The following is a 20,897-nucleotide window of genomic DNA, read 5'->3' on the forward strand; positions in this document are numbered from 1 at the left end:
CTGGGACCGCCTTGGATGGGTTCTGTAAAGATCCCCCTGGAGGTCCCACATCAATAACCCGAATTCCATGGCTTGCCCAGGCAGAGTTTTGCTGCTGCCATGTCGGTTTTCTGGTCTGGGGTATTTGGGTCTGGGTTTTCCCTTAATAGTTAAGTTGGGGTCCTGCAGGCATGCTTCATGGCCCCTCCCATGGGCCTCATGATTGCACACGATACCTCTGGTGGCCTCCTGGGTCTGCCCTGTGTGCAGCTGGGGTGCAGGTGTGTCTGGGACACCTATGCACAGGTACAGGGGGCCACCTGTTCTGCTCTTGTGTTCTTCCAGGGAAGCACGGAAGAAAAAGGAGGTGCTCAGCCTTGGTTACCATGGCAACGTGGTGGCTCTCTGGTGAGTGGGCGGGGGGTGGGAGTTAATAACCACCTTGGGAACCCAGATGGGCCCACCTGAGCAAAGACCCCAGTGTTAACCAGGAGCTGTGGGACACAAAGCTTTGAGCCTCGGTTCAGCGCCACCCATGGTGGCCACACCCTTACCCAGGCTCGGGGTAGCTGTCCCTGCCCTGTCCACCGCCTTCCCACAGGTTCTCTTTCCACGGGGAAAGCAGGGTCTGGCTGGGGCTGTGCCTGCTGGATCTGTGGTTGGGGAAATGTGCTTTGATCCTCACCTGGCTGGACCCTGACTCTGGGCCCAGACTGCGTGGCTTGCACTGACCACCCCATGGCTTCCCCAGGGAGCGCCTGGTGCACGAATTGGACACGACAGGGGAGTGCTTGGTGGACCTGGGGTCAGATCAGACGTCCTGCCACAACCCGTTCAATGGCGGCTACTACCCTGTGCAGCTCAGCTTCACAGAGGCCCAGAGCCTCATGGCCTCCAACCCTGCTGTGTTCAAGGACCTGGTCCAGGAAAGGTGCTACTCGGGGTTGGGGGCGGCAGAAGCATTTGGCCTGGGCAGACCGCCTTGTCCTGCTCTGGCTGCCACCTGGTTCTCCAGCGACCAGCTGTGCGGCCTTGGTCAAGACCTTAACCTCTCTGAGCCTCTGCCTCCACCTGTCAGACCAGGTCATGACACACCTACCTCCTGGCAGTGCGGGGGGACAAGCTGGAGTGACATTTGCTGAATGCCCAGTGCAGTCCAGCACGGCACTGAGTAGATGCTAGGGTGTGAGCCCCTCTCTGGAGCGTCTGTTTTTCCCCAGGGCCTGATGGGGTTGGGGACCAGAAAATGTTTGTTTAGGGGCTGCCTGCTGGGTCTTGAAGGGTGCAGAGGTTCTAAACAGATGCCAGGGGTGGGGGCATTCCAGGCGGGTGAGGCTGACGCAAGGATCAGGGGCCATCGAGGCAGCAGTCTGCAGGGAGCATGGTGGGTGGGGCTGCGGGTGCCACATGTAGGGGGCTCCAGAGCTTCGCAGTAGTGGTGCTGACCCACGGCTTGTTGCAGCCTGAGGAGGCAAGTCTCAGCCATCAACAGGTTGGCGGAGGAGAACTTCTTCTTCTGGGACTATGGCAACGCCTTCCTCTTGGAGGCCCAGAGAGCAGGTAGGGGGGAGGAAGAGGGAAGGGCCACCTCCCTGGGCCCGCCCTCTCGGGCCAGCGCCCCTGGCTCCCACCTCACTCAACCACCGGTGGCCCAGCGAGTCCCGACCAAGGCTTTGCTGTGCCTCTGCCAGGCCTTCTGGACGCCGGCCCTCCTGGGTGGCTTGGCCTTCCTGGGCCTCAGTTTCTCCACATGTAGGAACATAAAGTCCCATAAGAATAGCAGGTTCAAGACTTGGGCACAAGCTCCAGTCCCAAAACTGCAGCTTTCCTTTTTCATGATGGAAAGTTCCTTCTGTAAAATGAGCAGTTCTTTCACGGAGTATGAGATTCAAAAGGCACGGTGTCCATAGTGGGAAGCCCTCCAGCCCTGTCCACCTCCCTGTAGGTGGTAGGCTCTGGCGCTGGAGGCTGACATGGCGTCCATGGCAAGCAAACGCACCCTGCGCCCGGCCACACAGATGGTGGCATGCCAGCCACAGATGCCTCTGCTTTTCTTTTACTTGAGAAAAAGACCTCAAGGGTCCTTCCTCAGCATCCCGCTGGGCCCTGTGTTTAAGCTGCCATCTAGGGTGGCCCTGGGTGTCCCACCTTGGGTGGTGACTGTCCGGGCTCTGCCCACAGGAGCGGATGTGGAGAAGAAAGGCGCCGGCAGAACAGAGTTCCGCTACCCTTCCTACGTGCAGCACATCATGGGGTGAGTGATGGGCAGCTGCCATGTCTAGTGTGCCCAGTGCCACCCCTGCCCCTTTCAGGGTCTGGGTCCTGGGCATTTAGGTTGGAGAAGCTTCAGCCTCTGACTACCCCTGAGGTCATGCACTGAGACCTCCACACCTCCCCAAAGTGGCCGGGCTCCGTCCATGGATTTTCCACCACAGACAGGCAAGTGAGGAGGAAATGCAGACGAGAGACACCTCCTGCGGACCTCAGTAAGAACAGGGGACTGCAGGGCCCAGAGGCCAAGCCCACTTCCTGGCAAACCCGCCCCTGCACGGTGCGGAGCTACCGTCCTGCATCACAGGCCCATGCAGGCAGCCGATGAAGCCCAGCACCTGCTGTGGCCCTGGGAGCTGTGAAGCGCTCTGGCCATGGGGGGCAGGTCTGGGGAGGGCCAGCAGCCCAGGAAAAGCAGTGGACAAAGACAGTAGCCAGAGAGGAGGCTGGGCTGAGCTGAGGAGTCTGGGCTTTCTGCTGTGGACTGGGAGGGGGCCACACGGCTTTTGGAAGATGTGCCAGTCCTCAGTGTGTGCCACATGGGACCAGAGAGAAATGGAGATGAGAAAGGCAAGTGCCACTCCCGTCAGGCTCCCTGTGGGGTGCAGAGCACTGGCAGCTGGCACTCCAGAGAGGAAGGGCTGCCCAGAAGGAGGCACCCCCTAGCCTAGCAAGCACAGGAACCCAGGGAGGGCCCAGATCACAGCATACTCCCCCCAGGACTGCTCTGCCCTGGAGCCTCGCTCCTGGGAAGATAAGCTCACCTAGAGTGAGTTCACCAAGACCACGACCCCAGGTTGACTCTCCTCTCAATGTGACTGTCACTTTTTGGCAACTGCGTTTCTTGTCATATATAATAGCAGCTGGGGGCATTTCTGTTTGCCCAGGCCCCGGCTCCCAGCTCCTACAGCTAGAGATGGTGTAGCCAGGAGGTGGGGACAGAGGGCTTGGGGAACTGGGCACAGAGAGGGGACAGGGAGGCCCCTGGAACTTTCTGTCCGATGATGGTTTAGGGGTTCCATGCCCCACTGCTGGACACCGAGCTGTCCTCACTGGCGTGCTAACACCTGCACCCTGCTCCCTGGCCCAAGCCAGCGGGCCCAGTGTGAGGAGGCATCTGTGCTCGCAGGGACATATTCTCTCAGGGATTTGGGCCTTTCCGCTGGGTCTGCACGTCGGGGGACCCCCAGGACCTGGCGGTCACAGACGAACTGGCCACATCTGTGCTGGAGGAAGCCATTGCTGATGGAGGTGATACCGTTGGTGGGGATGCCCATGGGTGGGTGGTCCTCCAAATCTCCCACCTCCATAGAGACAGGCTTCCACAGCAGGCCCACCTAGCAGCAGATTCTGGGAGGGAACCTGGGTACAGATGACTTTGTGAGTTTGGCGGGTGCTCAGCTGGCAACACAAAGGGACTCAAAGAAACCCGAGTGATTCTCAAAGCTCCTGGTCCCCAAGTGTTGTTCTCACCTATGGAGACACAGTCCCCACCCACACCAAGCCTCTGCCCTCCAGAGCTGTCCTGAGCTCTGCCAGTGAGGACCTCAGGCTGCAAGTGACAGAAAGCTCCTCAAAGTGGCTGAAGCAGGATGGTCCAGGGCTAGGGTGGCCAGGCAGCGATGGCTGAGGCCAGGATCGCTGGGCAGCCCTAAGCACACCCCGGTCCCTCTCAGACCCAGCGCCCTCTGCACATGGCCAGGGTAGTGTTGACAGCAGTGCTTCCAGCTCCTTCTTGCTGCCATCCATGATGACGCCACCTCCACATGGGGCTTCTGCTGGCCTTCCACGCCCACCAGGTCCACAAGGGTCTCCTCTGCATCAGGGTCCCCCATGTTCATCCTGGGTTTTGCTGATGCTGAGTATTGGTTCCGCCAGAGGGTTGTGTTTTTCCATGTCTACATGGCCTGCCTGTTTTTTAACCCACCTTTGTTCTTGTTGAGTGGGTCTGATGTTGTTTTGTGGTTATTTTATGATGCTTCCTCCATTGTTGCAGTTTTTACCCCGGTCTCTCTGCAGCTTTCCTGCAAGTCAGGTGGCCTTTCTGTGTGGGTCACCAGCCACTGCTGTGTGCTTCACACCTCTAGGGCCCATCCCCACTCTGCTACTGGCCAAGTTTAGTGGGCTGGGCAGGGGCCCGGGTTACACAGACCCAGGGCAGGAGAGCCAGGCAGAGGGGAGACATGACCACCTGTGCAGGAGGGGCCGGGCAGGGGCACAGGCAATAGGGCAGAGGAAGCAAGGGCCTTCTCCTGGGGGTCTGGCCAGATGCCTCCTGGGCCTCCCTGGTTCGAACAGCAGGCAGCCGGTGGGGATGACCAGCCCTCTGGAAAGAAGCCCCGAGCTGCTGCACCTGCGAGGCTCTTGGTTTAAAGACTCCAGGCCTGGCTGGTTTCCAGCTATGCTGACCCGGCTCCATGGTCCTGCAGTGCACATACTGTGGCATTGCCACCAGGCAGATATTAGTCGATGGCCGTGAAGTCACAGGAGTGAGGGATTTCTATTACCTTGATTTTCAGTATAATTTGGATCTGTGTTAACCACTGGCTCACACAATTTCTGGAAAATTACCAGTCTGCTTCAGGAGCTGGTCAGGCTGGCTCCCGTGCCCCTTCCCACGCACACACCCTCCATGAGCTTGACTGGCTAGCTCCTGCCCAGGCCAAGTTCATTTCCACCTCAGGGACTTTGCGCTGGCTGTTCCTTCTGCCTAGAATGCTGTTCCCTCAGAGCTTCTGGTGGCCAGTTCCTTCCCAGCCTTTAGACTAAGCTTGACGGTCACTTCCTCAGAGAGTCCCCATACCCACCACCCTGGGGGCCACCTCGCCACAATCCTGTGTTCCTCATGACCCGGAGTGGTCTTTATTCGTTGTACCTTGCTCGGGGCTGCAGTACAGTGGGCACTGAATAGCTGTTAGTGGAGGGACCGACTGCATCAGGCAAATGCACTGCACTGCATAGCTGTGGATTAATTCATGGAGCCATTGGCACTGCCGGTTCCCAAGTTCAGGAAGGCAGGTATGGGGTGGGGTGGGGTGGGCTCCCTCACCTTGTGTCCTGGCTCAAAGGTGGGCTCAGGGCAGGGTCTGTGGTGAGTGGCAGGGCCTGTGCTGAGCAGCCTGCCCAAGGGCAGGTCTGTATCCCTGCAGGGGCTCTGACACCGGCTCTCCTCTCCCCTGCAGTGAAGGCGTCTGTGAAGTTGCAGTACATGGACAACATCCGCTGGATCCGGGAGGCCGCCAGGCACCAGCTGGTGAGTGCCTGGGCCTGGGGGAGGCTGGGATAGCTGCACTGTCAGGACACTGCCCGGAGGTGCGGGGCTGCCGATGGGTGCTCTGCGTGGCCCACAGCCTCCAGCTTGCCAAGCCCCGAGAGGGCGCACACACCACACCTCATGTGACTGTTTGTGCCAGCTCCATGGTGGCCACACTGGGAGGGAAGGCAGCAGTTGCCTGGCCCCGGGGGCTGCTGGAGAAAGAAGCCCGGGGCCTTTAAAGGGCAGCCGAGATGAGGACATGGAGATTTTCGAACCCTTGTGTACTGTTGGTGAAATGGTGCGGCCACATGGAAAACAGCAAAAAGCTTCCTCAAAAAATCAAAAATAGAATCACCCAATGACCCAGTAATTCCAATTCTGGTTGTGTAGCCCAGAGAATTGGAAGCAAGGACTCAGAGGGATACTTACACGCCCACGTTCACAGCAGCACTATTCACAATGGCTAAGCTGTGGAAGCCACTCAGGGGTTCGATGATGAAAGAACAGATAACAGTGTAGGCTAACCATGAGACAGAATATGACTCGGCCTCAGATAGGAGGGAGTGCTGACACACGCTACAACATGGATGAACCTGGACCACACCGTGCTAGGTGAAATAACCCAGTCAGGAAAGGCAAATACTGCATGGTTCCACATCTGTGAGGTCCCTAGAGCAGTCAAATTCAGAGACAGAAAGCGGAATGGTAGGTGCCAGGGGCTGGGGGATGCGGAATGGGGAGATGGAGGGGCAATCAGTTTACATTATGAATCAACTTAATACCACTAAACTGTGTACTTAGAAATAGTTCAGAGGGTACATTTTATGTAACGCATATTTTGTAATTTAAAAAATTGAGGGGAAAAGTGTCCTGGGCTCTGGGATAGTGACCAGGGTTGGACAGGTCATTCTTCTGCCTGTTACTCAACAAATAGAGGCAGCCCTGCAGGGGAAAAAGTCTGGGCTCTAGAGCCAGGCTGCCTGGGCCTGCTCCATGCCTTAATCTGCAAAGCGGAGGCGGTGGTGACAGTGTTCGGAGCAGGCCCCTGTGGCCCGGCTTGTGCAGGTCTATGTTGTGGGGCTGTCTTGCCTGGTTTCTGCTGGGTGTGTGTGCTGGAGAGAACCAGCGGGGAAGGGCGGGTGGTGCTGCCTCACACAGAGTGGCCAGGGAAGGGGTCTGGCATGTGTGTCTAGGTCTACATGCCAAGAGGGTGGCAGCCACACGACAGTTGGGTAAGGCAGAGGGAACAGACTGTGCAAGGCTCCACGGTGGCAGCAGGCTGGGTGTACAGAGGACAAAATGGAAAATAAGTGGGCAGTTGAGGCACATGCCTTTGGCCACGGACTGTGTCTGAACTAGTGGGTCTTGGCCCAGGAGTCCCAGGGCTGGGAGGGGCCTGCCCCTGTCCTGGGCTGTCTCATCCATATGCAGTGATTTACATTTGTGCCCGGCCTCAGAGCCCCCCTGCCAATTGCATATCTGTGACGGTGCTGAGTCAGAGAGGCCAAGACCAAGACTCGGAGGCTGGAGATGTGGGTCAGTGCAGAGATGGGGTGAGGAAGAGAGGGGAGATAGCCTGAGAGGATGCCAGCATGGCTGAGAAGGGCCCGCGGGAGGTGCCAGAGTCGAGGGTGTGAGGGGTGGACACGGCAGCTAGAGCAGCGAGCAGGGCACATCTGCTTTGACCTAAAGTACCCTGGAGATCGTGTGCCTCCTGAGACTTAATGTTGCTTCCTCTTCTGAACAGTGACTGCAGAAAGTTGCCTTTTAAAATGTTTTGATTTACGTTCTTTTAATGTACACTCTTGACAAAGTGGGCAATCCTATGTCAGTTCCTCACCAATTTTTTTTTTTTTTTTTTGGATCCAAAAAATTTGAAAATCTCTGTAGTGCTAATTCACACAAGTAGTTTTTCTGAAAAGTATTTGAAGCAGCTGGTGTGAGTAAAATAAGGCTGTTCTCTAGGAACCCATGAGGGAGGAGGAAGCAGCTAGACTCATGGCCCGGCCAAAGCTGAGCTGGTGGCCAGGTGCACAGCTGCCTCTGTGGCCCAGTCCTGCCGCCTTTACCGGCTCCTGGTTGAGCTCACCAGCAGCTGGGGCAGACACCTGCATCTTCTTTGGAGGAACCAGGGTTTCTCAGCCTCAGCGTACTGACATTTGGGGCTGGATAAATCTTTAATTATGGCAAATTGTGTATAAACATAAAATTTACCATGGTAACCATCTTTACCATTTCTGGGCGTGCAGTGCAGTGGCTTTAAGCGCATTCACGCTGCTGTGCAGCCATCACCACCACCCATCTCAGAACTTGTTCATCTTCCCAAACCAAAACTCTGCCCCTATTAAACAGTAATTCCCATTCTACTCCCACGGCCCCTGGCACTCAATGTAAGAACCTCAGAGAAGTGAGATCAGACAGTGTTTGTCCTTTTGTGTCTGACTTATTTCTCCTGTCATAATGTCCTCAGGGTTCATTTATCCATGTTGTAGCATGCATTGGAATTTCCTTCCTTTTAAGGCTGAATCACATTCCACTGGACACCCAGGTCACCTCCACCTCTCAGCTGTTGTCATGCTGCTGTGAACGCGTGTGTGCCTGTATCTCTTGAAGTCATTGGGGGCTTCACCATTGTGGGGGCCGTCGTAGGGTGTTTAGCAGCATCCCTACCCATGCTAGCAGCACCCAAAAACATCTTCAGTCATTGCCAAATGCCATCCTGCTTGAGGACCGTGGGGCTACACAATAACTCATTTCATGTGCTGAAGCTTTATCTCCCTCGGGCAGCCACCAGTTACTGTCAGGAGACGCGATCGCTGAGTGGCTGAGCTCCTGGGTGCGGCAGACAGACAGAGGGCTTAAGGCCAACCTCTGGACAGGTGGCTCCACCTCTTGAGGCTGTTTCCTCATCTGGAAAATGAAGCTTATGATGAGGATGACAGTGTCTTCCCATAAGACTTGTAGCCGAGGGGCTGTGTGGGGTACTTAGAGTGAGGCATGCCCAGTGCAAATTGACCCTAGGTGGTGGTGATGTCATCACTGTGAGATGGAACAGGAGCAGTGCTCACAATAGGTAACCTCCCTGGAACACGAGTGGCTCAGGGGCTCCAAGGCCCCTCTGGGGATAATCTAGGATTGGGGAAGGTGTCTGGGGTCCCAGGCTGCAGTGGACATGTGGGGCCAGTGTGGCTGCCTAGTGGGCTGAATGTGGGGGCTCACCTCAGGCCACAGACTTAAGATGCATCATGCACCTCAGGGGTCCTCCTGGACCTTGTGAGAGAGGCGCTCAGGCTGCCAAGGACCATATCCCACGGTGGAAGTGCTGCTTACGTCTCCCTGCACCACCGGGTCCTGGCATTGCTGCCTGTGGCTCAGATGCCCGTCGCCCTTCTGTCCGAAGGTGGTGGGCTCCCAGGCGAGGATCCTGTACTCGGACCAGAAGGGCCGCGTGGCCATTGCTGTGGCCATTAACCAGGCCATCGCCCGCGGGAGGATCAAGGTAAGGTGTTCTGTGCTCTGGGGAAAGCATCCCTCCACCTCTTTCTGCTGCCTTTGCTGCCCTGGGACTTTCCTCCTATACCTCAGCTGCACCCCACAGCCTTCTGGGTGGGGAGACCCCGCTGTTGGGTCTTGCCAGCCCTGTGCTCAGGAGCAGCGGACCAGCCCCTCCTGGGAGCTTACCTTCCAGGGCTGAGGCCCAAATGTCTCCTCTTTAGGGAGACCAGGTTTTGCTGAAGGCTTTGTTCCCTGAGATCAGCTGGGCAGAAGGGTTCTGCTGGGGAGGTGAGGGTGAGGTGGCCGTGAGGGAAAAGGAAGGCCTCGGGGAGCAAGAGCAGTGCTCGCAGTAGGTGACCTTCCCGGAGCACAGGTAGCCCAGGGGCTCCAAGGACCCTCTGGGGATAATCTGGGATTGGGGGAGGTGTCTGGGGACCTGGCTCTATGTGTGTCAGGCTCCATCATTGTCCCCTGCTGTGTGACGTTGGGCAGGTTTGGGGCCTTCTCTGAACCTTGGTGTACCTCTTCTGTGAAAAGAATAAAAAGCGTATGTGTCAGGATTGAGTTAAGTCTGCTTCCACAAAGTAACTTTACACATCTTTATGGAGCTCCCTTTTCTCAAGCAATGGCAAACGTCCCTAGCTTTTGCTCATTTTGCTCCGAATCAGCCAGAACCCTGGGCGTGCTCGCTCCCAGGGCCTCTGGCTCCTTCTGCCACAGAGTTCTTGTGGGCGTCTGTCTTTCCACAAGTTCCAGGAATGTTACTGGTCAGATGTAACAGACATTGGGACAGAGGTGTGAACGCCACCCTGGGGTGATTCTGGGGGTGGCACTGGCAGCAAGGGCGGCAGCCAGCCCTACTGGGGCACAGCCACACGTGCCCACCCGGTGCTTCCTGGAAGCCCAGGTGTTCATGGGAACTGCTGGGAAGCTCCAGGTACACTCGCCCCGGGCTGTGGTCAGCCAGCCAGCACAGTAAGTGCTGTGGGTCAGTAAACATGCGTTCATTCACTGGACAGTGCTTGGCTGAGCATGGCCTCTGTGCAGCGTGTCCTAACCAGTGGGGACACAGCAGAGAACAAGACAGACCTGTGTAGCGAGGTGAGAAGCAACAGACACGGAGCTGAAGGCACACATTGAGACAGGGTTTCCGAGGGTGAGGAGCGGCATGCAGGAAATGAACCTCGTGAAGAGGGTGGTCAGGACAGCCTCTCTGAGTTCTGACATTCAGCTGAGACCTGAATGGCCAGTGAGTGCCAGAGTCTCTGGGGGAAGGTGGTTTCATTGCACAGGTGACGACATGGGAACAGGCCTGGCCTGTTGAAGGAGGGAGAGGTGGGCCTCTTCATTCAGGAGCACAGAGCATCCTCTGATACAGGGGCCTGTGAAATTGCAGGATCCCCAGCAGGGGAAAGGGGAGATCACGCCCATTAACCAACCCCACCTGCTTTACGGGACACTTGGAAGAAAAGTTTCCGGGGCCTGGGGATAGAAATAGCTCATCTTAGCTAGAACAGCTGAGCTGTTCCCCATGTGCACAGCGAACCACCCACGTACTGACCTGCCTGCCCCCTTTCCTGACTGAAAGGTGCAGAACCAGGCTGACATGCTCCCCATGCCGGGTGTCAGATGGCTCCCCTTACTCCTCCTCTTTAGTCAGGGTTCCTCCCAGTTCCTTCACTCTGTTTTTTAAATTGCTGGTTAGAGCTCATTTTCTTTTTTCTTTTTTTTTTTTTTTTTGGAGAAAGTCTCGTTCCATAGCCCAGGCTGGAGTGCAGTGGCGCTGTCTCAGCACACTGCAACCTCCGCCTCCCAGATTCAAGAGATTCTCACTACTCAGCCCCCTGAGTAGCTGTGATTATAGGTGTGTACCACAACACCCGGCTAATTTATGTATTTTTAGTGGAAAAGGGGTTTTGCCATGTTGGCCAGGCCGGTCTTGAACTCCTGACCTCAAGTGATCCCCTGGCCTCGGCCTCCCAAAGTGTTGGGATTACAGAAATGAGCTACCACACCCAGCCAGGACTCATTTTCATAGCGAGACTGCCGGTGCACAGCACAGGGGAGCCAGCTGACCCGCCCTGTCTGACCTCCAGGGCTGCACCACACCCATTACATGAGGGCTAAGCAGCAGCTGGCTGCCTCTCCGGGGTATCTAAGCAGCCAGAGATTCCTGGGGAACAGGGAGTGCTGCCAATGAGTGTATTAAAAAATCAAACTCAGTGTGAGTGCTTTCTACGTGCGTAAAGTCTTTGTCCTCACAGAGACTGGCAGCACAAAAAGGCTCATAGCAATTGCCTCGTCCAGGAAACCAAGAGCTATTCCCAGAGGGAAGTGACCTGACCAAGGTCTTATGGTAGGTACGGCCAAATACTCCCCCACTGATGCCCTCCGATACCTGTGGGCCATCGGCCAGCCATGTCCCTATTGCACAGGTCAGGGGCCAGGCTGCCTGTGGCTTGAGCCCACACTAAGCAGAGACTCGGACTTACAACAATTTTTCTGCTTTACAATGTGCAAAGCGACCCTTGTTCAGTACTCTCTTGACATGCAATGAAGTTGAGTCCAGATGAGCCAATCGTCAGTTAAAAATACTCTGAGTCACTTTTTACTTATCCAAGATGTAGCTCCATTGTAAGACGGGAGCACCAGCACGTAACACCTGTGGGTTTAAACCCCAGCTCATGACTTACTCACTCTGTGATGTAGGGGAAATTTCTTCTCCCCAATGTGCCTCCACTTTCTTGTCTCTGAAGTGGGCATGATAACAGTTGTGCGTATCTGGACAGGGTGGCTGTGAGCGCTCGGTGAACTCACACGTGTATTACACTGGTGCTGCCGGAAACATGTGAATATATTCCAAGCTACAGACATAGTTGTGAAGAGGGTCTATTTCCCAGGCAGAGAAATCCAGTGGGTTCTGGTGTGGTCTGCCCCATGTCCTCAGCCTTTGCCAGGCAGCCATAGTGGACATCCTTGGCTGACAGCTTCTGTCCTTCCATGCATAGGCGCCGGTGGTCCTGAGCCGAGACCACCATGACGTGAGCGGCACTGACAGCCCCTTTAGGGAGACCTCCAACATTTACGACGGCTCTGCCTTCTGTGCAGGTGAGGAAGGTGAAAATGTCTTAAATTTTAATGTTAGATTTGGATTTTATTAAACATTGATGCATTCAGTCAGTCACAATGTTTTGAAAGATGTTCGGGCATCTGAGAGGCTCGGCATAGAGTGACCGCCCCAGGACCGAGCTGCTCTGGGATGTGGGACTTCAAGTTGTAAAACTGGCGAGTGCCAGCCACACCGGGCTGGCTGAGTGCGCTGGACGTGGGTGACCGTCAGGCTGTGGGCGGCTGGCTGCCTCCTTGCCTTTCCGGATCCTAGAGCTGCATTTCTTGCCTTTTTTGGCTCCTGCTTTCTTCCCCGTCTTTGCAGCCCAGCACCAAGAGAAGGGAGATATTCTTAGGGTTCTCCGTGATTGTCTCTGTAGGGTTTTTGGAGGAAGAGCCTGCAAGAGGGTGCAAACTCCTTTATCACTGTCCACCCAGGGGCTCATGGTCTCAGGCTGGCCCACGCCTATCTCTTAGCAATGTGTTGAACTTGCAAGGTGACCAGCTTGGGCTCTGTTTTTCTCTGCAGATGCTCTCACTACCCAGCTTTCTGGTTGGATGGTTGTCCTGGGACCTCAGTTCCCTAATGTGGTCAAGGGAAGCCATTCATTCATTCATTTGCAGTTTGCTCCTCCACCCCACTTTTTAAGAGTAGCAGTGACTCTCTTTGGCACTCTATTTTTCTGAGCTAACGCTGCTGCCACATCCCTTTTAATTCTTTTGCTCCCTCTGCTTCCGGGGTGCTTTACCTGGTGCTCAGTGCTGGAGAGTGCCACCATGGGACAACTAGGCATGTGTCAGTTTCTCCTGCTCCAGCTCTGGCTCTGCCAGCACACATGACTGCTGCTGTGAGAGGCCCTGTCCCTAGGGCCTAGTTGCCGCCCTATCCTTCCCGCCGAGCGGTGCTGGCTCAGCCAGTGGGGCCTGCTGATTCCCCCACCCGAGGCTGCTCTGACTGGGCCTGGCACCCACCCAATGCAGGGGATAATGGGTAGGGGCATCTCTATTTCCGCAGACATGGCCGTGCAGAACTTCGTGGGAGACGCCTGTCGCGGAGCCACCTGGGTCGCCCTTCACAACGGAGGGGGCGTGGGCTGGTAAGGTTTCAGAGGACGGGTTGTGGGGCCGATGTGGAAGTTTTGGGGATTCCTTTGGGGCAGGGCCAGGCTGAGGTGCCTGAAGCTTTGGGCCCTACCTCCCTGGTCACCTGCTCTGCCACACCTTTGTGGAAAATGTGTTCCTCAAGGGAGCAGAGACAGAGGGAAGAACTTTAGGAGAGGGCTTGCATTAGCCGCCCACCTCTCTGGGTCTCCCCTGCTGTGTGGGTCTCGGAGGCCTCTTACGGAGGCTCAGCAAGAATGGTAGCTGCCCCCATGTCAGTTTCCAGCGGGTCAGTTTCCATGTGTTCCCATGGGATTCCTGGTGCTTTCTATGGCCAGGGTCTTGTCATTCCTGCTATGACCACCTCACTTGAGAGTGCAGGACCCAGCCAAAGCTCCCAGGGAGGCTGGGCTGGGGGCAGGAGACCTGGAGTCTCGGCTCCCTTCTCCCCTCGGCTCTGCCTCTGCCTGGCTGGCCTTTCTGAGAAAAGGGCCCTAGGTCTGGGCTCCTGGCCAACGCTGGATTCTGGGCTGTGGGGAGCAGAGGCGGTGCTGCAGCTTTGGAAGGAGGACAACACCCCACCCCCTGCCTGGCTCCAGTGGCCATCTCCAAACTGGCCTCTGAGCCCATTTTGGCCGGATCAAGTGGTCCCCTGCCCTCCAGAGTCAAGTCCCGGCAGAGCATTGCAACAGGCTGGCTTGTCTTCTTGTCCTTAGAGGCTGCAGTTCCACACTGTGGCAGTCAGGTGGCTGTAATTAGAGGAAAATGTGACTGAGAGCATGTCCTTTCCGACACAGGGGCTATAGAAAACCCCAGGTGGAGAAGGGCTGCCTGGCCGCTGGGTACCTGGCATTTCTGCGCAGGATTTTCTGAGTCATTTCCAGAGGGCGAGAGCGTGGCTCTGAAGGAGGCTGAGCAGTTTGCCCAGGGCCACGGAGCTGGTGGTAGAGCCGGGGTATGAGCCTAGGTTCCCCAGAATCCATCATCATTGCTGATAGACAGCCGAAGGCAGGAAGGGATGGGGCTGGGCAGGCTGAGGAAGAGTGCACACCCTGAGGGCCTTGGGGCAGGGACGGCAGGGCCAGAATTCAGGTGGACACAGTGCACTTTGCCCTCAGGGCTCCCCAAGGCAGGGAATGCTCCCTGCAAATTCCTAAGTTGCTCCCCCAAGGTTTCCCCCGGACTCTGTGGATAAGGACACAGACTGACCAGAAGCTGGGACCTATACACTTTTACCCTGCTGTCCTTGAGAGGTCTTTTGGGAAAGTGTCGAAAACTCACCCTGGGACCCATCACACTTAACACATGTACTTAATGCAATCCATCGGTAAAAATGTCTGACCCTCCACCATGGCTACTCCAAAGGGACACCACTCCCAACAACGTCCCCACCATGGCTACTCCAAGGGGATGCCACTCCCAACTTCATCCCCACTGTGGCTACTCCAAGGGGACGTCCCACCCCTGCAACTCTGCAGTGTGTTTCTCCTTCTTTCACGTTGATCCCTGTTTCTAGGCTGCATGCTCACCCTGACATTCCTGGACTGACCTTTCCGTGTTTGCGCTTGTCTGTTGGCTCCACTCCAGGACAACCAGCGATAGCTGTGTGTTGTTTCTGGCCTCCTCTGTGCCGCTGTCTCCCGCAGCCCCTCTTCCTGATTGCCCGTTTGCCGTCTGTCTTTGTGCCATCTGCCCAGCGCTCACGTTTAGACAGGGCACTGCCTGGCTGGCCACAGCCCCACATGCTCAGGTGGATGTCTGGACCGCAGGCTGCAGGACAGGGCCATCTGGCTGGGTCATATAGTGCAAGAGATCAAGACAAGAGCCAGGCTCTTGTTCTTGGGTTGGTAGAATCTCAGAAACTTTTCTGATCCCTTTTCCCTTTTGCAAGGGCCCAGTGAGAGGGGTGGGTCCTCCCTGTTGGTGCTGTGGCCTCTCTTGTGAGAGGGCCAGTTCCCGCGGCCACTGAGGGCCTGCTCGGGCAGCCTCTAGGCAGCAGGTGGGTGGGCATCTGGGAGCCCACCTCAGGTGAGCAGGCTTCCAGCCAGTGTTCCCGACTTTACCTCCACTCTTGCCCTCCTTCGGAGGCCCTTGGTGCTGACCACCAGCTCCTGAGGTTCCCTGGATACTGGGGCGCCAATGGGTTCTGCCAGCCTCTCCCATGGCCACATTGAGTTGGGGCTTTCTGACGCCTGCCTCCAGCTTTCAGAATCGCGTCGCCTGTTCTGTCCCTTTCTCCTCATCCTCATGGGTTAAATAATTCCTTTGCAGTCCTGTGGTGAGATGCGGGAGGGGTAGGGATAAATGCCTATGTTCTATCTACTATCTATTATATATCTGGATACTGATACTTTTTCACACTAAACAATGTCTTACAGTGCATCTGAAACTTGAATGTGCACAGAAATCCTCTGAGGATATTATTTAAATGCAGATTATTGTAAAAAATGCAGGTCTGAGTTAGGCATGGTGGTGCACGCCTATAGTCCCAGCTACTCAGAAGGCCGAGGCAGGAGGATTGCTTGAGCCCAGGAGGTTTGAGTCCAGCCTGGGAAACATAATGAGACCCCCTTTAGCAAGCTCCTGGTAGCACTGATGCTCTGGCCTGAGGACCTCTCTGAGTAGCCAGGGCTTCCAAGGCCCTCTGTCTGTGCACACAGCCCTCCTGCACGTTCCCGCCCCCTCCCCGTGCAGGGAGGGTGATGCCCTGATGGACAGCCCTGGAGCGCAATGGTTGACGGCAGGAGTTCTCAGGCCATCTGCCTGCACAGGGTAGGCTTGCCGTGCCTTTGTTTGTCAGTGAGAAAATAAGTATAATAATAGTAACTGCCTTGTAGGCTAGGGCTGAAGAGGAAATAGGCTGATCATAGCTAACACTTGTAGAGTGTAACATGCAAGGCCCTCTTCTAAACTATTCATGTATGTTAACTCATCGAATCATGCACTTTAATACATCTGGCATTTATGTTTTTCTATTTTCATGTTTTTCTCAAAGGTATAGTTAGTTGTTCCAGCACCATTTGTGAGTAATCCCAAATTTACCATTAATAGCAATGCGTTATTGTTCCCATTTTCCTGGGATCTGCATGTCCAGGGTTCCACTGTGGTCAGTTTGCTAAGGTCACCTGAAGCTGAGTGACCTTGGTCTCTGACCCTGTGGGATGCAGGCTTCTAAAACAAAATCTGGGCCGGGCGCGGTGGCTCAAGCCTGTAATCCCAGCACTTTGGGAGGCCGAGGCGGGTGGATCACGAGGTCAAGAGATCGAGACCATCCTGGTCAACACGGTGAAACCCCGTCTCTACTAAAAATACAAAAAATTAGCTGGGCATGGTGGCGCGTGCCTGTAATCCCAGCTACTCAGGAGGCTGAGGCAGGAGAATTGCCCGAACCCGGGAGGCGGAGGTTGCGGTGAGCCGAGATCGCGCCATTGCACTCCAGCCTGGGTAACAAGAGCGAAACTCCGTCTCAAAAAAATAAAAAATAAAACAAAATCTGTAGTTCTAATCTCCAAGAGGCCTCTCTAGCTGCAGGACACTGGGAGTGCTGAGGCCTGGGTGTGGCCGTTGCTTCTCTGACAGGTGAATGGTAACGACTGTAGATTGACTCAGAGCACCTGGAAGCTGGTGGGAGGTGTGAGGGCAACCCATTGCAGGACACGGACTGCCCAGGTGTAGGGATGCAGGGTAGTAGGCAGCACAGCTGGCTCACTCACAGGAGGGGTGGTGCAGCTTCTGGGACCAGGAATGGGGAGTACAGGTGGCTGCAAGGGGCACAGGGCATCTTGGCTTCCTGGTGAGAACTGGCTGAGGTTGTGGTCAGTAGGATCCAGGCTGGGCAGAGAAGCAGGGAAAGCTGGATGAGCCTGAAGGATTTGAGACTAGGGAAACCAGACGCACATTTTTGGTGCTGGAAGAAAAAGGAACAGATTTACTGCAAGTGAGGAACAAGAGGCAGGAGGGACACGTTTGCAGCAGTGCAATGACAGGCGTTTACAAAATCAAGGGTGCTTCTCGTGTGTGACTGAAAGCTGAGAAGACTGAGCAGGAGCCAAGGGTGGATCCTTCAAGGGCAGCAGCTCCAGCTGGTAGGTGGACAGCTGAGGATGGGAAGGCTGTTCCAGGCTAATGGGGAACAGCTGCAGTACACAGGCATGGAAACAGCAGTGGAGCTTCAACAAACTTAACGAAGTTCAACTCATCTATTAGGAAACAAATGAAAACAAGAACTTGTCAAAAACTGTTAGAGGCAGAGAAATGCATTAATTAGAAAATCAGAAATATTGAAAATAAAGGAACTTAGTCTTTGGGTCAGGTAATCAGAAGGACCCTACCATATTTGAGGCAAGCAGAAAGAAGAAATAAGGAAGATAAAGATGATAAGGATAAAATCAGGCAGGGCACAGTGGCCCATGCCTGTAATCCCAGCACTTGGGAAGGTCGAGGCAAGAGGATTGCTTCAGGCCAGAACTTCATGGCCATCCTGGGCAGCATAGCCAGACCCCATCTCTAAAAAAGACTTTTCTTAAAAAGATAAAACCAGGGGCTGGGCATGGTGGCTCACACCTGTAATCCCAGCACTTTGGGAGGCCAAGGTGGATGGATCACCTAAAGCCAAGAGTTTAAGACCAGCCTAGCTAACGTGGTAAAACACTGTTTCTACTAAAAATACAAAAAATTAGCCAGGCGTGGTGGCACATGCCTGTAATGCCAGCTACTGTGGAGGCTGAGGCAGGAGAATTGCTGGAACCGGGAGGTAGAGGTTTCAGTGAGCCAAGATCATGCCGTTGCACTCCAGCTTGGGCAACAAAGGCAACACTCCATCTCACAATAAATAAATATAAATAAATATGTAAAATAAAAAGATAAAACCAGAAAGGGTGGTGACTGAATTAAATAATGCAAGACTCACCAAGGGGAGTGTGCTTTATAGGGCAGCACCCTGAGAATGCACGGAGGAGGGGCCACAGCCCATAGCAGGTGACCTCCAATGGGTGCTGGAGGTGGGTGCAAGGCCGATGGGCCCAGCACAGAGGGCACAAGTAGGCAGAGAGGCGGCAGGTGGTCACACTGCCCTCAGCTCTGCTTGCCTGCACAAGTCCTGCATCCACCAGGTTGCAGAGGCCGGCGGCATAGGGGCCCCAACCCTGACACTGTCTCAAGCCAATGCTTCCAAAAACATGGGCTTCTGCCTGCTCTTTGCAGGGCTGGGCCCAAGGAGTGAACTGAAAACTCTCCCTTCTGCAGGGGCGAGGTGATCAACGGGGGATTCGGCCTTGTCCTGGATGGGACCCCGGAGGCAGAGCAGAGAGCCAGGCTGATGCTCAGCTGGGACGTCTCCAACGGCGTAAGTCAGCCCAGGCCTCACCACTTCCTCTTCTGTCCCATCAGTGGCTCTGCCTCTACAGATCGAAGACCTGAGAGCAAGCTCTGCCCCTTCCTCCCCGGAAAACAGTCAGGAGCTCAGCCTGCCGGTCCCCGCCTGTTTGGCCACGCCTTTCCTCTCCCGCCACTGTCAGGGCTCCCTCCTCAGCGGACCACCCCTGCGACTCTGGGGACCACTTCCAGAGTCTCCCGTGGGTCTCCTGCCTCTGTCCACACAGGCATCCGCTGGCAGCCCCAAGCCCTCCTCTAGGAGAGCATCCCTGTTTTCTCTCCACGGTCCGCAAAGGTGTCTCAGCAGCTTAAGCTGGCAGGGCCTTCAGCTGGGTGACCCCCATCCACATTTGCTGTCACACAGCATCTCCTGGGTATGGGGACAGGGGCTGGATTCCTCCCATGACCACAGTACAGCAGCCAGGAAAGGGGAAGCAGCTCAAATGGAGGTCAGGTCAGGTTATGATGGGGAGACAGGTGGGACCCAGAGAATGGGAGGCGGCTTGGAGCCAAGACAGGAAATCAGACAGCTTGGCTGACTGAGAGCCCCTGGGCTGGGCCTGGAGCGTGACCAGGAGGACAGAGGGGGTACTGGCAGGAGACTACCCCCAACTCACCAGGAGCTGCAGGGCTGCTGGTGGGGCTGGGAATGAAGGTCTTCATCCCGGAGCAGTGAGGTTTTGTTCTAGGAGGTACCCTGGTTGTGGCATGGAAAAGTGGGTTGGGGCAGGTGTGGGGACCATGTGGATGGCGGAGGCGGAGGTGGCAAGAATGGCAGGAGGGAATGGGGGAGGAGGTGTGGTGTTGTTCAGGGGAGAACAGGTGGAGGGAAGAAAGCAGACTGCAGGGAGATTGTGAAGGTGGAGCTCAGGTCTCAGGTGGAGGTGGATTCTGGGATTCAAGGAGGACAGAGTGGAGGGAGGTGCTGCGGAGGATTCGGGAGGCGAGGCCATTCTTGGAGATAGGTGAGCGGGACTGGGTGTGACAGCCACCAGTTTCAGATCCCAGAGGAGGGCCAGAGACAGGGAGGCTGAGTTCGGGGTGGGGATGGGGCAGACACAAGAGGGCATCTGGCTCCATGGACAGCACTGGCCCCAGGACAGCCTCAAAGCAAACAGGGCCCGAGTGTGGGAGCCAGTGCGCCCGTGGGGAGCCTGGTCATGTTGACATGGACTGCTATCCTCCTCCCCGCCCCAGGTTGCCCGGCGCTGCTGGTCAGGGAACCAGAAGGCCTATGAGATCATCTGCCAGACCATGCAGGAGAATAGCGGCTTGGTGGTGACACTGCCCCACGACGTGGGGGACGAGCGGGTGCTGCAGCAGGCCCTGCAGCTCTGAGGGAGCCAATAGCTACAACCCCTGCCTCCCTTCCTCCCCAGCATCCTCACCTGCCCAACCACGGTGCACACCCTTCCTGCACACCCGCACCACCTGCACTTTTCACACGGCCTCACGTGACCCTCATGGTGCCCTGCACAGGGTGCCACCACAGCCTCATTTTACAGACAGCCCGCTGAGGCCCAGAGACGTGCAGCCTTCTGTCCACAACCATGCTGCTTGCCTGGGAGCCCGGAGGGCTGTGAACGTTTGTTCAGGGCCAAGTCTCAAGCCTGCCTAGAGGCCCTGCCGTGAACACTGGCTGAGCATTCCCTGGCCAGGATGATCACATCCTCTGCCTCCTGGCTGCTTGCCAGCCTCCACAAAGCTCTGTCTGTCTGCTGCCCATCTGCTGTCTGTACAAGCACTTTCTGGACCCGTGGTGCCCTGGGCTGCTGGCCTGGAGGAGTCCAGGAAGGAGGATAGACCAGGAAATAAAGGGTTCAACAGAGCTGTGCTGCACTGTGGGCTGGTGGGATGGGCAGGCTGGGTCTTCCCTAAGGCTAAATACACACTTAGTGGGGAAGAAATGAGAGAGCAGGGGCACCCCCTGCACAGTCTGAGGGGTACAGCAAAGGTGACCACAGGAAGCGTACTGGCCCCTGAGGTTGGAGTCTTGCACCCCTCCCCCAGTCCCTCAGCCCGGCTGGGTTCAGAGCTTCATGAGAGGTCACCAGGGTGGGGGAGGTGGCCTTTGTCAGGGCCAGGGCTCAGGAATCTCATTCCCTTAGCTGGGCCCGCAGGGGACGACCAAATGCCTTGTCCTAAACAGAGAAACGAGAGAGAGCCTGCAGGGTGGGCCACTGAGGACCACAGAAAGCCAGATACTCCATGTGTCTGTGGACCAGAGAGGGGCAGGCCAGCTGGGTTCTGGGTCCCCACCCACCTTAAAGGGGAGCAGCCATTCTCCCCTTTCCCTTATGAGCAAAAGCCCGGT

At 56.0% G+C, this 20,897-nt stretch overlaps 1 protein-coding gene across 4 annotated transcripts in view; it reads left to right on the forward strand.

The window, feature by feature from the left end:
• The window catches only part of UROC1 (urocanate hydratase 1), a 35,545-nt gene extending 15,134 nt beyond the window's left edge, over positions 1 to 20,411 (forward strand). For all 4 annotated transcript variants that reach the window (XM_074404179.1, XM_074404180.1, XM_003944128.4 and 1 more), the window contains exons 10-20: positions 325 to 387; positions 731 to 910; positions 1,442 to 1,539; positions 2,161 to 2,233; positions 3,380 to 3,501; positions 5,433 to 5,503; positions 8,907 to 9,005; positions 12,010 to 12,109; positions 13,125 to 13,206; positions 18,455 to 18,554; positions 19,781 to 20,411. In XM_074404179.1, the coding sequence (XP_074260280.1) occupies positions 325 to 387; positions 731 to 910; positions 1,442 to 1,539; positions 2,161 to 2,233; positions 3,380 to 3,501; positions 5,433 to 5,503; positions 8,907 to 9,005; positions 12,010 to 12,109; positions 13,125 to 13,206; positions 18,455 to 18,554; positions 19,781 to 19,921 (1,129 nt within the window). In that variant the 3' untranslated portion in view covers positions 19,922 to 20,411. The remainder of the gene's footprint in view (positions 1 to 324; positions 388 to 730; positions 911 to 1,441; positions 1,540 to 2,160; positions 2,234 to 3,379; positions 3,502 to 5,432; positions 5,504 to 8,906; positions 9,006 to 12,009; positions 12,110 to 13,124; positions 13,207 to 18,454; positions 18,555 to 19,780) is intronic.
• The last annotated feature ends 486 nt before the right edge of the window (positions 20,412 to 20,897 follow it).

Source organism: Saimiri boliviensis, chromosome 8 (genome assembly GCF_048565385.1).
Source record: "Saimiri boliviensis isolate mSaiBol1 chromosome 8, mSaiBol1.pri, whole genome shotgun sequence".
NCBI lineage: Eukaryota > Metazoa > Chordata > Mammalia > Primates > Cebidae > Saimiri > Saimiri boliviensis.